Consider the following 16,231-nt stretch of genomic DNA (forward strand, 5'->3'; position numbering starts at 1 on the left):
CGGCGGCCGGATGGCTGGGTGGTGGCGCCGGTCAGCTGGGGTGGCAGGGGGAGGTTGCTGGCCGGCGGCAGGGGCAGGAGGAGAGAGAAAAGAGAGAGAGAGAGAAGGGGAGGAGGTCGACGCTCGCGGGAAAGGAAAGAAGAAGAAGGAAAAGGCCGATCCGATCTGGTCCGGTTCGATTCGGTCGGTCCGATTCAAGATACAAAATTTTGAATTTTTTACTCTGCCTTGGGACAGAAAACGAGGTCCAAAAATTCCGAAAAAATTTCAGAAAACTCAGAAAAATACGTAAACTCCAAATATATTTTTAGTTTTGCCACGTGGTCTTTAAATTAATTTTTAAAAATCATCAAAGTTTATATTTTCGAAAAATCGAACCCAATTTTTAAAATCCGAAAAATCTCAAAAAGATTCCTAAAATTTAAATAAAATTAAAATACCAAAAATGCTCATAAATTTAAAATTTTTGGGGTGTTACAAATCATTTATCCAAAGACGTATTAATTAGTTTTCATATTTATAAACAAACTCATGGAATTTGTCTCCATCGTATCCCTTTAGGCCGCGACACCTGAACAGTGTAAGAAGCTTCACGCTTGGAAGCCATCCTAAAGGTTTTCTTTCTTTAGTGGGGCTAGTTACATGTCTTGCAATTTTAATTTATATAAATATATAAAAACGAATATATTCTTTTTAGAATTAAATACACACAATTTATATTTTAAAAAACATCACTAATACGAATTTAGAACACGCTTAAGATGAGTATCAACGAATTTAAATTGTTCAAATATCCTTCAAAAAAAGGAATTTAGTAATCTATCACATATATATATAGAGAGAGTACGTAAAAAACGTAAATAATATGGCAAGAATTTATTTTAATAAACTGAAACACCCAGTCCTTATTATACTGCGTGGGGATGGCCTCATTGAAAGAACAAAGCCTTGGATAATATGCACTCTTCTAACCTAACGTAATATTTTTATACAAGGACTAGCTTTGTTAGTACAGTGTGCTTTAAGTTATGAACAAGAAATGCATACGCTCAGGATTAATCTTGCTTAGAATTGTAGAATTAGTAATTAATCTTCTGCAACAAAAAAGGACAAGAAACGTACATATATATTTCTTCTCTATTATTATATATTGGCATGCAACTTCCCTTTTGAATATATTGCATTTGCACCCCTTTTGGAAACAAATTTATCGCAGCACTCTTTCCTTCTCATTCAAAATCTCTTTGTATTTGACAAAACACACATTTTATTTCCTTACAGACGTAACAATCTATATATGAGATTAAGCACCACTCCTTTATTAATTATATTTTTGAAGTGCTTGACAAGTAGCATGCCAGCCCCCAGTCATGAATCTGCAACTATTCTTAGGGTTTCTGCAGACTCTTCATGACAAATGCTTTTCAACTACTTCACCTTTAAAATCACAAAGTCATTGCTGAATTATTTTGAAATGCGATTTTCATTCAAAAAGTTTCGAGACACGCATTTTTTAGTCGTCTTTATGAAGCGACTAAATAGTCTTTATTAAATTTTTTGTATTATTTGTACAAATGAACACGAAATCTTAATTAACAATTTCGTAATAACAAAATGATTTTAAACTTTAATTATATGTCAAATGTTAATGTATTGCCTGACTTATAATCCCATTATTAACATAACGGATCCATTGATAACGAACACGTTAACTATGATGGCTATGCAATAGTTTCAATCTCTAAATCCAACCTTCAAAACTCTTTCATTTCCAAAAATATAATTACGCATGAAATTAAAAATTAAAATTTTTTTTTTCTGGCAAGTGGAAAACGAATAGGCTAGCCAAACTGCTCTTGTCTTCACTTATAACTTGTTATATTGACAAACATCTAACAACTACTTCAAATCCATCTGATCTTGACATATTAGTAACATAATTGAAACATCAAATTAATCCTCTTTGTGATAATTCACTAGGAGGAGATGATCTAGCTAACCTACTGGTGTTTAATTATTGGCTCAAAGCAAATTTTACTGAACAAATAAAATTGCTCAAAGCTGAGAGCTCACGAACTAGACCCTTGCCAGCAGCATCCCCATCACACCCAGACCTAAAGATTCAGAAAACAAAACAGGACCAGCACTAATCCGGAAACTCCTAGTCCACAAAATAACAAAAGTAAGCAAAAACAAAAAAAACTCAAAAGCCAATGATTTTTTAAAATGTTTAACTTCTATATATCTTCCTGAAGTCTATATCTTTAGCTCTGTAATACTTGATAGTAGTCATTTAGTCTCTAATTAAAACTATAAAATCTTGGATTTGAGCTTCAATCGGAGTCAAATGAATTTTTAAAAAAACTTATATATTTTTGAAAATGAGATTATATGAGTACTGATACAATTATTTTTCCCATTTCAAATATATGATTCTCAAAAAAAATAATTATAGATCAATCAAGTACATTCAATTCAATCATGTATTTTCCTCCCGGTTATATTAATTAACTCTAAAATTAGCTGTTTGTTTTTTGAGGATTAGGTCTTCTTTGGCAACAGGCAGACGTGATCAAGACCCTATAATGAAATTATATGGTTGAAGTGTTTGATAAGTAAATTAAAGATGGTGATGGATGTCTACCACTGTATAATTGATTAACTTCTGATCTCGTTGCTAAATAATTCAAATTAAGCTAAGCCTCTCAATCTTGGCAAAATCATAACTAACCCACCTTTAGATGAGATGAGTTAAATACATAAAAAATACAATTATTTATAACAAATTTTCCCTCACACATAACCTACTTAAATATCACGTAAAGTTATTAATTACTGTCTGTGCCCAAGGATAGAATTAGTTATTTAACCTAATTTACTGGTAAAACCTTCTCTATCTTGATTGTAAAGCTGTGACAGTCACAGATATCAGATGCAATAATTTATTTATTCTAACTTCTATGCCATTGTTCTTGATCTATGGCATGTAAGAATTGAGAAGTTGTGCATTGTGACGGGAAAATGAAAACATGATAAATAGAGAAAAATAAAAAAAATGAAGACACAAGATTTTATGTGCCTCGATTGTAAAGTTTATATTCATGGTAAGACATGAGATAAAATTACATTATGATAAAGAAGGAACAAGTTACTCTTCAAACCCATTAAATTTATCCAAACTCTTACAATCTATTAAATAAATGGGCATATTTTATAATATTTATATGGCCTAATATTCAGAAAAAATCCAAAACTTTACACGTTTGTGTAATTATAGTTAAAACTTTTTTTTTTTTATCAATTTTAGCCTAATTTAAAAGTTTAGTATTTATTATGACCTAGTCAAAATTGAAAATTTGGGGGTGCTAACGTGGCAAAAAATATTATTTTTTAATATATTGTTGCTAGCGTGGTAGGTGACGTGGCAAATTATTATTATTTTATATATTGTTGCTGACATGACATAATTTTAATAATTAAAAAAATTTAAAACTTTTTAACTTTTGTTAATTATAGCCAATTTTTTAAGTTTATTTTATTTATAGCCAATTAACTAATTTTGATCTAACTTAGTTAAAAATTAATATTTTATTATCTAATAAAATTGTAAATATATATATATATATATGTTATTTAGTGTATATATATATATATATATATATATATATATATATATATATATATATATATATATGTTATTTAGTATAATAGAAAAAAATAATTTTCCCCTCATTCTCCCCTTGTATTTTTTTTATTTATTTGAAAATTAAAAATTCATATAAAAATGTCAATAATAACAATATTCATCATTTTAGCAAATAATAATAATAATAAGCATGTGGTTGAATGTCTATATATTATTGGATGATAGTGGGTAGGAGGAGGGAGATGGAGAGAGAGATATTATTTAAAGGGAGAAAAGTGGGTGACGAGTGTGTGTGTGTGTATATATATATATATATATATACACACACACACTCGTCACCCACTTTTCAATGAATAGGATAAGAGAGACATGAGTGGAGGGATATTTTTAATTTTAAATAAATAAAAATTTATCTATTTTCATAAATACTAAAAAAGGGAAAGATAGAGGAATATTATTTTTGTTGTTATGCTAAATAATATAAATATTCATTTTTAATAATTGTATTAAGTAACAAAATATTAATTTTTATAAAATTAGATAAAAGTTAGTCAATTGGTTATAAATGAAATAAACTTATAGAATTAGTTATAATTGACAAAAATCGAAAAGTTATAGATTTTTTTAATTATTAAAGATATATAACGTCAATAACAACATATAAAATAATACGTCAGCATCCCAAAATCTTAAATTTTGATCAGGTTATATTAAATACTAAACTTTTAAATTAAGTTAAAATTAGCAAAAAAAAATTGACTATAATTATAAAAACACGTAAAATTTTAGATATTTTATAATATTTAACTTATTTATATTGATCATATTACGAGAGTGTTGCCCTACGTACCCCTCAACAAGAATAGTGGTGAATTTTTCATGTTAAGTCATAAATCGGACAATGAAAAACATATTCAAATTTCTAGCGATATAATGACAGTGTGCATGCATGCGGAGGAGGAAAACATCATATGCCAAATTCAGAAATTAAATATGAAAAAGATTTTAAGTTGCAACCAATTGAAACGTCATATTTCACAAATATAATTAGAAAGGCATATATAGTTGCCTTTCAAGTTTTGAAAACCATCCAGTCTTGTACATACAGTTGCAGAGAACTGATTCTAGATTGGTTATGCAATCTCCCAAACTTAATTATTTCTAGTGGTAAGTACTACAAGAATGAAGAATGGCTATATATATAATATGGGCCAAATAAGAAATTCATTACCATAACAAAGATTGATCGCCAAAAAAGAAGCATCTATAGAAAGAAGGAATGCATCATCCTATACTTTTTATGTACATGTTCCATTGCTCATTTTCAGCAAAAGAAAAGCCTAGCTTTCTGGTTTCAGAATTCTTCACCATTTAAGTTGCAATTCGGAGTAACATAATTTTTAGAAAGAAATAATCAATCACTATAATAAAATAATAAATTCCGAATAATATAAGAAGCAATAGATAACAAAGATAATAATTATTTAGATTAGTCGAGGGGAACCCTCTCTCCCTCTTGCTCTCCTCTTCTTGGTTAGTTCCCTATTATGGTTGTTTGCTTTCGAGTTTTGACTATTTCCTCGTCTTAGTATTGGAAGAAGGGAGCCATGTAGTTTCGAGGTTTGCTGATGTGGCATGAATTGATTGGTCGGTAGGATTTTCCCTGAATTCAAAGGGATGAGGGCCCACAATCACATGGCGTGGAGTTGGTCTGAATGTTAAGTGTAAAAGGGGTTTACGTGCAGCAGTAGTCATCAACATGGTGTGATGACCTTTGTCTTATTTGCATGTCCAAATAATCCTTCATATATATTATATATTATCATTTTGTCAAATATAACAACACTCTTTTGTCAAAAAAAAAAAAAACAACATTATTATTATATTTTCAGACATCTGTAATCTTCTTTTTACCCTTTTTTTTTCCTTTTGATATAGGATTTTATTTGGATTGGAAAATGTTAAAAAAAAAAAGTTGAAAACTTAAAAATTTATAAATTCAATCTTTAAATGAGAATTTTAAGAATAATTTCATATTTTTTAAAGTAAATGATAATTAATATAAATTTATTTATTTATATTAAAAATTTTAATTAATAAATAAAAACAACCATAACTCAAAAAATATATAAAATAAATAAAAACGTAATATTATATAAGAGGGTTTCGCGACTAATTTTATATCTCCAATGTAAAAACATATCTAAAATTTGATGCCCTAGCACAAGAGGAGGCCAAAATGGCCATTTTATAATGAATGATAATATTATTATCTTAATATCTGCACAGTAATTTGGAGCAACCATGGATTCTAAACAAGGATTTCTTCAAAGACTTTCCATGTTCATAAAAGCATATATAGGACGTTGCCTTGTTGTCCCTTGTATGAGAAGATCCATATTAGGTGAGAGCTTGAAAGATACTCCCTCATCATCATTTCTTTTCTTCCTATCAGCTTAAATTCCCAGATTTCTTGTGCATGGTAAGTAAGAAAAGGCTTCATCACCTCTTACAGGTTCATTTTCACCCATTTTTTTTTATCAAAAACTGATATATGAAAAAGCAACACAACCTAATCGAAGAATTTTAATCTTGCCCATGCAAGTAAGCTAGCAACTACTTCTCAAACGTTAAAGCTTAATTAGACCCCAGAAGAGTTTCGTTTTGGATTGTCATGGGAAGATACTTTGTTTCATGCAGCTAGGGTTTGTTTGCTAATTAAATCAAACCCTAACCAGAGACCAAATATGGAAGCTTTCCTTTTTCACCTTCTTTAATGAGTTTAAGGGTTTTGTTATTTTTTATTTTGAGCAATTCATTTATGCCCTTTTTTTGTAGTACAGATGCATACGGGTGAGAAAGGAAAGAAGGAGAAAGTCATGGAAGGAGATGCAAAGGAGGAAACTTTGCCTCCAGGGTTTCGGTTTCACCCTACAGACGAAGAACTCATCACTTACTATCTTGTGAACAAGATCTCGGATGCTAATTTCACAGGGAAAGCAATTGCTGATGTTGATCTCAACAAGTGCGAGCCATGGGATCTTCCAGGTTTTCTTTTCTTATCTTTTCTTCTCTTTTTTTCCTCATCATCAACACACACACACACACACACATATAGGCTTTGATCCAATTCTTAGACGTAGAAATCATCAAAATCAAAGCCTTCAGTCATCCAAAGAAAGTTATAGCCTTTCCTTTGCAATTACACAATTTTTTTTTGTCCTGAGATATGATATATGGATCTGTTCCATTTTTCTATCTTCTCAACAAACCTAGGTTAAGTTTCTTATCTAATTTGACTATATATAGATAAAGGGTATAGATTTTCTTTTTCTCTGAAATAGGGAAGGCAAAGATGGGAGAAAAAGAGTGGTACTTCTTCAGCCTTCGAGATCGGAAATACCCTACTGGTGTGAGAACAAATCGAGCTACAAATAGCGGTTACTGGAAGACCACAGGAAAAGACAAGGAGATCTTCAACAGTGTCACATCAGAGTTAGTTGGGATGAAGAAGACATTGGTTTTCTATAGAGGGAGAGCTCCTAGAGGAGAGAAGACCAACTGGGTCATGCATGAATATCGTATCCACTCCAAATCTGGATTCAGAACTGGCAAGGTATCATTATATATAAACCCTGCTATTTGATCCAAACTTTAAGAACTGCCTACTAGCGATTTTGTTTTTTGATTTCCTCTCCCAATCATGTCTCAACCCTTTTTATTGGGGGATGAGATCAGCTAAAGCTTAAGATAATATTTGTCTTCTAAATTTTTTGCATTTGAGAATCGCAGCCAGCTCTAGCTGGTGAAGCATGCAACAAAGCAACGCTCCATCTTATAGATTGCGAACTGAAAAACTTATTTTGATTATTACTTGAAAGAATCAGTAATATATGGAAAAAAAAAAAACTTTGTGAATCCAGCAGGACGAATGGGTGGTGTGCCGTGTTTTCCAGAAAAGCGCAGGCGCTAAAAAGTACCCCTCAACCCAATCAAGAGCAGTGAATCCCTACAACCTTGAAATGGGACCCAGCGTTATACCCTCACAAATGATGCAGGCTGCAGAGAACTATCAGTTCTCCGTTGGAAGAAATTACATGAATCAAGCAGAACTGGCAGAACTCACCAGGGCATTCAGAGCTGGTGGATCAAATAGTGTAAATCTACCAGTTCAATCTCAAATGAACTACCCACTTGGAGTTGGAGGTGGGTGCTTCACCATTTCAGGGTTGAATATCAATCTAGGAGGGGCACCAACACAGCCCGTTTATAGGCCAATGCAGCCTCCTCCTCCACCACCTTCAGTCATGAACCAGCAAGATATTACTTCTTCCATGATGAACAGTACTCCTTTCGCTGCAGAAGGTGGCTACGGTGCAGAAACCAATAACGCAAGTGGGCCAAGCAGCAGATTTATGGGCGTGGAACATTGCATGGATTTAGACAACTACTGGCCTTCTTACTGAGGAAGAGGGAATGAGACGATGATCGAGCTAATAGACATGTTTGTTAACGTAGATTATATAGATAAATTATGTCGAGTTCTAAGTCCTTTGAATTATTTGTCATGTGTAATGTTAGGGATGATGGGTAAAAATACCCAGCAGTAATGAGTATTTTTTTTTTTTTTTTATAACGAGGGAAACTCAAATTCAAAATTTTATGCTTTAAAATAATATTTTATATTAAGGATTTGACATCCCAAAAACCTCCTTTTTTTTTCATTTTTCATTTTTTTTTATTTTAATTAGAAAGGATACATAATTTTATTCAATAATAGACATTTAATTCTCGTTTCAGTCATCCATCTTTGAGAGATGTGGGAGTAGAAAACAAAAAAATACCCCCAAATTTATAGTAATAGTCTTTTTTTTATAAGCAATATATTTTAATGGTTACTGGAATATATATATAAATTCATGACTTAAAAATAAATTTATTATGTATTTTAATTATATAGATTCACCATTCAACACTTAAACGAGAATCTTTTATATCTACATTTTTATAAGGAAAGAGTACAATTTTTTCATGCTTGCAGTTGACAGGTATTTTTAAGGGCTCGTGGCTCTAAATTATTATTATTATTATTATTATTATTATTATTATTATTATTATTATTATTATTATTGTAACATAAGGTGTTTCTTCACAGATAAATCCATTTTGCAATAGTTTCTTCAAGCGATTGCTTGCTACTGCTGAAAGAGAGAGAGAGAGATGCTATCTATCCTCCAATGTCAAAAGAATCTCCAACGGTTTCCCTCTTCGAATCGATGTAGATGAGAAGCATATCGATTTTAACCCACATTTCTCTCCAATATGGACTGTAAGGCCCTCGGTCGATGCAGTAAGAACCATGGGCCCCGCTGAGCTCCCTGAGGAGGGTTGAGAAGTTATGGTGCTTGATTCCACGACGCCCTCTTGGAATTTCATCTTTGAGGAGGGGGCTATGAAATTGTGTTTATAGCTTTTTTTGTTTTTTCTTTGCACGTATCAAAATTTGGTATTCTCCATTGGGATCTTCTTTGATTTGCAGATGTGGAGGTGGGCATTAAAACAAATTTTATGATAAAATCTTAGTTCGTTAGATGATTCAGCCATTTGGGTTTCTTGGAATCTTAGTTCTCTGGTTCTTTAAAGACGGGAGGGACAATCTGAAGATTAAGAGAGAACAAAATCACCACAGCAGTCAGCACGCGACAAAAGGACCAAATCAATCGCATAAGTTAAAATGCTTTGTTCTATGTGTATATATATATATATTCATCTATTTCCTTATGTAAGCAGTAACATCACCACAGCAAGCGACGACGAGACGAATCAATCATATGTTTCCATTTTTCTTGTAAGGGAAATATGCTTTGTATACTTATAAAAAGAAAAGCCCACCAATTATAGATTCTCATTATTTAATTTAAATTGAATAAATTAAATTAAACTATCTTAATTTAATAATTCAATTCGATTTTAAAAAAAATTCACCTCATTTTAATCTAATTTTATATAATAAAAATTTTAATTATTTTAATATCTAATTTTATATAATAAAAATTTCAATTATTTTAATTTAACATAATTTTAAAGAAAAAAAAATAATTAAATCAAATCAAACTAAATAATTTTATTAATTTTTAAATTAATTTATTTTTATAAAAAATTTATAAATTATATTTAATTTTATATATATAAATGATTTAATTTCATTAATTAATAATTATAAAATTCAAATCAAAATCAAAATAAGACTAAATAATTTTAAAATCAATTCTAAATTAAAAAATCAATCAACCGAACCAAACTTAAATAGTATAATTCAGATCAATTAGATTTTTCATTCATTTTCATTCAATTCGATTTGATCCGAATACTTACCCTCGCTCTGCTATTGCCAAATATCAATCCCCTTTTCGATTCGGCATACCATAAAATCCACAGTAAATTATTTCCCATAAATTCCAGACCACTAAACCATTGCTGCTGGTTCGAAATACCTCCACACACACGTTATAAGCATTTGTTTAACGAAACTACCGAGGTGTTTAACAGTTATTTCAACTGTAAATTTAGAATAAACCCAGTAAAAAATACCCATAAATTACAACAACTCATCTCTAACATCATTAACATTAACTACACCATATTGATATTACATCTAAAAATTCTCAGGATGTTTCAATCTGTGGTGTGAGTTCTAAAACATTTTTCACGGCGACTAAATGAGAAAATATGCAGGAGCTCCAAAAACATGAAACTTCTTGACCAGGAATGACCTTTGTAGACCAAGAGCCCATGCAAGAGGCAAAACTACCTACCATCTGCAACAAACAAAAATAAACTCTCGAATTGAATCAAATATCTAGCTAGTACCAAGCTACACAGGCATTGCATTTTGGTATTGAATACAATGAAAATTCTGGGTAAATGCATTCACAGCAGGATCACTAATTCATAATGCAACAGATAGCACTACAAACCTCCCTAAAATAACATAGCCAAACATGCATTCTACTCTACGAATGTACTGAGTCATGGCTTCCATGCCTCCTGCATTTTCATTGGGAAAATGGGTAAGGGGTCTAGAGGTAAGGAGGGAATGGGAACCTCATAACATTGCCAAATCAGTACAAATATAGCAGCATCGTGCATCTCTGATCTTCGGACATTCCAAAAAAGAAGCAAAAGCACGACATCAATCCAAACCTTAAACTCCCCCTCCTCTCTCTCTCTTTTTCACACCCCACCCCGGGCGCTCTTTTCCTCCTCTCTCCCTCTCCCCCTCTCTCTCCACCCCTTGAACCTCATTGTGCAGGTTGTTAATATGTTTTTTATTGCAAACAAAGGACAAAAGAAAAATAGAGGGAAAGAATATAAAATAGTAGATGACATTAGCATGCATAGTTATTAAAGGCTCAAAGCGCACTAAGGCACCAAGGGGTCCTGGAGCCTAGGCCCAAGGCGCAAGCACACGCTTGAGCGAGATGAGGAGCAAAAAAAAAAAAAAAAATATGAATATTCCATCAAACTTCAAATAACATAAAACTAAAAATAATAATAACAAATAAGCATTCAAGTACTAAATTATTAAAGCTTTAATAGTCTTTTAATCTTTCATAACTAAAGTTATGAAATTATACTACAAGGAATGGAAATGAGCATCCTAGCGATATTTTAGAAGTTCAAATCAGGTAAATGTAAACCAACAACTAGATCCAAGGCCATTGGTAGTCGATTCATGTTGCTTTAAATGGCTATTGCATGAAAAACAATTAATTGTGCTTGCATCAAATGCACCATTGATAATATTTACTGTAAAAGCAATTATAACAAAGCATACCACAAATATTTCCCAAAAGAAAAGAACCAGCAGACAACCTCGTGGCACTCTACTTGTCCGGATGCCCCCGTTTAGCCTTACGACGAGCGTGACTAGTGTTAGCGTTTCGAGTATGTCTCTTTGCCTTTTTGCTGCAATGTAAGGTAAACAAAAATAAGTCGCAAATGAAATTAGCTAAAAATCTAGTAATGTAATCGTAGATATTTTTGGACAATAGAAAGTTCACCAAATTGAATAATCGACTAAGAAACTGACCGGCAAAAAGTTGAACAAATTCTGGACAAAATGATGATAGGTAACGCCAACAAGGCAGAGGCCTACAACATTCAAAGACCAATAAGTTGGTTAGTTCAACTCAGGTGGCTTCCAATATATAATTTTTTATTACAACTATTCAACAAACAAATACTGACAATCACAACCAATAATTCATACCGTAAACCAGATCAACTCCTTTGTTGCAAGAGGTCTTGTCAGCTCATGCTTATTTAGAGTTTCTTGTACAGTGCCTTGCACCTAAAAAAAACATATAGGAGAACAGCTTAACTATGCTGAAATACCTTTTTCAGGGGTGAATAGTACAAAACAAACCTGACTTCATATTATTACCCACAAATAGTCGCAAGAAAGAAAATAAAAAAGCCAATATTTCATCTTACTAACATACAAGTACAACTTAACATTACATAGCAACAGTGACACTTAAACACCAGCATGGACACCTGATGGTGGTATGTGGTTGCCGACTCTAAAAATTTCCCATATGCATGAACTGCCTGCTTCGTGTAGGGCTTCAAAACCACCCTAACCTTATCAACATGGGGTTTTGTCATAGTGGCAACCTGATCAATATATGGCTTACTGAACTTCTTAGCTTCCTGTGAAGAAATTAAGCATTTCAGATGGAACTTAAGAGGGCAGATATAATACAATGTTCAATGAAATAACTTAAACCTGAAAGTACGGATCAACAAATTCTTGCACTTTAATGATGTGAGGAGTTATTGTAGTCTTTGACACTTCATAAGCTTCAAAAGTTTTTGCAGTCAGTGATTGCACATGTGGTTCAACCTGAGTAGCCATCAGCAACCATTGCTCCTTCACAGCTGGGACCCATTTCTTCAAGCAACAGTTCAAACAACAATAAGAACACAATAATCAACCACTGTTCCAATAATCAACCACTGTTCCATTAAAGGATAACTCTCAGCAAAAAGCTAAACTAACAGAAAGTAAATAGCTTTAAACCCTTTATTCCTCTATTTGTAATAACCAAGTTTCAGTAAGCTCGTAGCAAGAACATGTTCTAGAACATCTGACAAAAGGAAAATAAGCAATTGCATTGAAAATCACGGCTTCCATTATCTGCATAAACAATGGAAGTCGGCAGAAACTTAAAGAATAAAGAAATAGAGCTTACAGTTTTAATTGTTTCCATGTGGGGTTTGGCCCATTTTTCAACATCAGCTTTTTTCTCCAGGGCCTAAAACAAATTTCAAAACTTCCCTTTAGTGATAGACATTCTATTCTAGAAGCTGATCATGCACTTGAGCCATAGTATTCCACTATGGGACAACGCTTGTGTAGTAAACATTCTACAGAAAATAGCATGAAAAGGGTAAAAAACCATGATTTTGCAGCCACAAGATAATACCTTTTGAATTACCAATTCCATGGCGGGCTTTCCATGTTCATTCCAATGTGTCTGGACCAAAGACTGCAAAAATACAATATCATTATGCCATAGAAGAAGATTTTTCTGTGCAAAATAACAAACTGCATCAATGTACCTGACAATGGACTAATTGTACAGCAAGCCAAGGCGGAAGCCATGCACCATGAACCTGAGCATTGGACACCAAACTCCAAAATCAATTAATCTCATCTGGATTTTTACATGAGAATGAATAGAACTTATTTTACAATCAAATGAAGAGATAAGATGCATTCAAATTTGATGTAAGATATTCAAAATAGCACAACATATCTAAAGATGAATACGAATATAAAGGATGCACAGCACAAGAAACTAAACCATGTTAACTTATTACCTCACTTAACTGCTGGGTTTTTGAAGAAGCTTCAAACTTTGCCTTCATCATTTCTTCCTGCAAAATTAATTTGCGATAAAAAGCACATAAGAGCCATCATTAAAAAAATTAGATGTACTGCAAATTTCGTAAATAGCATAAATACCTCAGCAACTTTAAGAGCACGCTCTGTCTTCCGGAGTTTGCTCTTCTGTTCATCGCTAACCTTTTGAAGCTGTAAAATGAAAATGTTGTATATTACTGCATATCATCCCAGTATATGAAATACAAAGCAAATCTCAAGCCATAAATATACCAAAAGCCTCAAAACAATAAAACAGAATGTGCAACAATATATTGAATATAAAATATTAGCCCAAAAAAGGGATGAAAAAAGAGATGTAATAGCCCAATTGCATAACTAAAATTAAATTCAGTAGCAGACGGCACACAAATGAGGGCAGTCAACAGGCTTAAAGGCACAAATGTGCATGCAGAAATAAGAATGTAAAAAACCAGTTTCTTTCAAAAAACAATAGCAAAGGTAGGAATTTCGTATTGCAAAGCCGAAGAGAATTAAATAATAATAATAATAATAATACTGTTATCAAATTGAAATTGCTTCCGATGGCATAAAATTCTTTGATTATTGTATAATTAATAGCTTTCACCTCAAAACTAAGCAAATTTTTAGCTCAAAATTTCATAATAAGAAATGATTTTGTTTACGTAAGAAAAAGAATTAATGAAGTGCTAATTTTGACTGCTGGATCCCTGAGGGATTTAAGGCTTAATTGAGTTGAGTTTTCGTGTTATTATAAAGTAGCCTCCTTATCTGTACTTTCAACAGTATGCACCACATTTTTGAACATAGCATGTCGTGTAGGAAGGTTGTTAACTGTAGTAGGACTTTAAAGAGAAAATCTATCAACTTATTCGGCCCCCTATTTTCTAGGTTTAAAAAGATTAAATTTATTACATTTACTCCCTCTCAAAAAGCTATAACAAACAGGTTTTCCCAACATTGACCGTGCTTCAGAATCAAAAGTGTAAAGAACTTCCTGTATAACTTTTGCTATTGAAGAAGGAATTTTACCGAGTTCAAAAAAAAAAATTAATAAATAAAAAGACTGTAGCATAAACTCATAAAAACTATAATCAGATGCCTTTAATAGACAGACAGAAATGAGTACTTCAGTGATGCTGCCAGATGATATTGAGATCAAGGAAGTATTGGATAAAGGCTGCCATAGCAAAATTAGTGATTTTCTAAACTCCTGTTGAACAAATAACTTACGTTCTCTAGTTTCAAATTTAATTCACCTATCTTCTTTTCAGCTTCACTGGCTTTTGCTTCCAGGGCATCCTTCTGCTTCTGTTGTGTTTCCAATTCCTTTTTAAGTTTGTCGACCTGCATTGAGAAGTAGCATTTTACAACTGTCCAGCACTTCTTTCAAAATTAGTATTTCATCTGTTTAGAATTATTTCAACCTGCTTCTCCAGTTCACTTGCCCGCGCATGAGCCTTTCCCACCTGCTCTGCAGTGTCTAATTTCTCCCTTTTCTATTTAGCAAAATAAATAAATAAAAATTTTGACGTAGCATGTGGATCTCATTTCCAGAGTTAAAAAGAATGAACATGAGCTAAACGTTCTTTCGTTTGCACTTTGCATGTTAATTTTGTAGAATGCTTACCTGAAGGGAAGATATTTCATTCTTCAAGGACACAATACTATCTGACTTTTCTTGAATGATTCTCTCCTTCTGCGCAATTAAGTCATCTTTGCCCTTCAATTCTTGAGTTTTCTCATCAATGCGGGATTCTTCATATTCCAATAATCAACGCAAATTGACAAAAATAGAACCGACGACGTACAGTTAGAACCTTCCTTAATTAAAAAAATTCCATAATTGGGAAGTTAAAAGGTAAATATTTTGTGGACACAGTTTCACACAGTTTTTACAGTTAATTTCCTTTATTTAGATTAGTACTACATGCCCTGCCAATCTTATACTGCCCCACTGCGTCCAGCTTGATGTGGCAAACTGATAATATTGTAAAATTCACTGTGGGTAAAAGAATTGTACGTGAAAAATAAAATGTTGAATAAATACCATTTTTCTACAACAATACATCATTAGCCTCTCTCAAGTCATAGATAAAATCTAAGTTGAACTCACAGCCATATTCCATGATTTTGAAATATCATTCTCATGTACTGAAAAAACTTGAACAAAGAGCAAAATTAGAATACTGTAAAATAGCACTAATGGAAGAGAGGAAGGGACACAGGAAGTTAAGCAGCACAGAGTCTTCACATATTCAGAATAGTATAAAAAAAATCGAAAATTCAAACTTGCTATTCCTTTTCTCTCCAACAATGGTTTCGATTGAAATAAAGCAAGGTATGAGAAGCAAACGAACCAAGATCATGGATCTTAGACTTGAGTTGGTCAAGTTCTATCTTCAAATAGGAGGAATCACCGGCGTCTGATCCAAGTACTTGAGCATCGGCTTCAATTGAAACATCCGGCCTAACGGCGGAGAAAACTAGGGCAAAAAAGAGAGAAAAAACCAGGAGTTTTGAGGCGATCGCCATGACACCGAAACCTAATCTCGCTGAAACCCACAGAAAGGGAAAGAAAATTGATATATCCGGTAGATAATTCAAACAATGGCCGGATACTGGCAAAAGATTATTTAAGCGAATAGATATTT

The 16,231-nt window shown here is 32.5% G+C and overlaps 2 protein-coding genes across 8 annotated transcripts; one reads left to right on the forward strand and one right to left on the reverse strand.

Annotated features, from left to right (window-relative positions):
- The first annotated feature begins 6,026 nt into the window (after positions 1 to 6,026).
- Positions 6,027 to 8,338, forward strand: LOC110657312 (NAC domain-containing protein 92-like). Of its 5 annotated transcripts, none has more exons than XM_021814467.2 (4): positions 6,027 to 6,128; positions 6,490 to 6,694; positions 6,991 to 7,262; positions 7,570 to 8,338. In XM_021814467.2, the coding sequence occupies exons 1-4, from the start codon at positions 6,126 to 6,128 to the stop codon at positions 8,110 to 8,112; spliced, it is 1,023 nt and encodes a 340-aa protein (XP_021670159.2). In that variant the 5' UTR covers positions 6,027 to 6,125; the 3' UTR covers positions 8,113 to 8,338. The 5 variants fall into 5 exon arrangements, with proteins under 5 accessions (XP_021670159.2, XP_058002150.1, XP_058002151.1 ...); XM_058146167.1 differs by having other exon boundaries at positions 6,063 to 6,161; XM_058146168.1 differs by having other exon boundaries at positions 6,063 to 6,161; positions 7,573 to 8,338.
- A 1,847-nt stretch (positions 8,339 to 10,185) lies between these two features.
- LOC110657311 (uncharacterized) lies at positions 10,186 to 16,231 on the reverse strand. 3 transcript variants are annotated; one of them, XM_021814464.2, is made up of 15 exons: positions 15,938 to 16,231; positions 15,208 to 15,335; positions 15,005 to 15,076; positions 14,811 to 14,924; positions 13,680 to 13,748; positions 13,535 to 13,591; positions 13,274 to 13,327; positions 13,138 to 13,200; positions 12,904 to 12,966; positions 12,438 to 12,602; positions 12,206 to 12,361; positions 11,919 to 11,999; positions 11,739 to 11,800; positions 11,484 to 11,614; positions 10,186 to 10,464 (listed from the first exon to the last, which is right to left on the reverse strand). In XM_021814464.2, the coding sequence occupies exons 1-14, from the start codon at positions 16,110 to 16,112 to the stop codon at positions 11,533 to 11,535; spliced, it is 1,341 nt and encodes a 446-aa protein (XP_021670156.2). In that variant the 5' UTR covers positions 16,113 to 16,231; the 3' UTR covers positions 10,186 to 10,464; positions 11,484 to 11,532. The 3 variants fall into 3 exon arrangements, with proteins under 3 accessions (XP_021670156.2, XP_058002154.1, XP_021670157.2); XM_058146171.1 differs by having other exon boundaries at positions 11,522 to 11,614; positions 12,293 to 12,361; positions 15,938 to 16,212; XM_021814465.2 differs by having other exon boundaries at positions 11,522 to 11,614; positions 15,938 to 16,208.

Source organism: Hevea brasiliensis, chromosome 4 (genome assembly GCF_030052815.1).
Source record: "Hevea brasiliensis isolate MT/VB/25A 57/8 chromosome 4, ASM3005281v1, whole genome shotgun sequence".
Taxonomy (NCBI): Eukaryota; Viridiplantae; Streptophyta; class Magnoliopsida; order Malpighiales; family Euphorbiaceae; genus Hevea; species Hevea brasiliensis.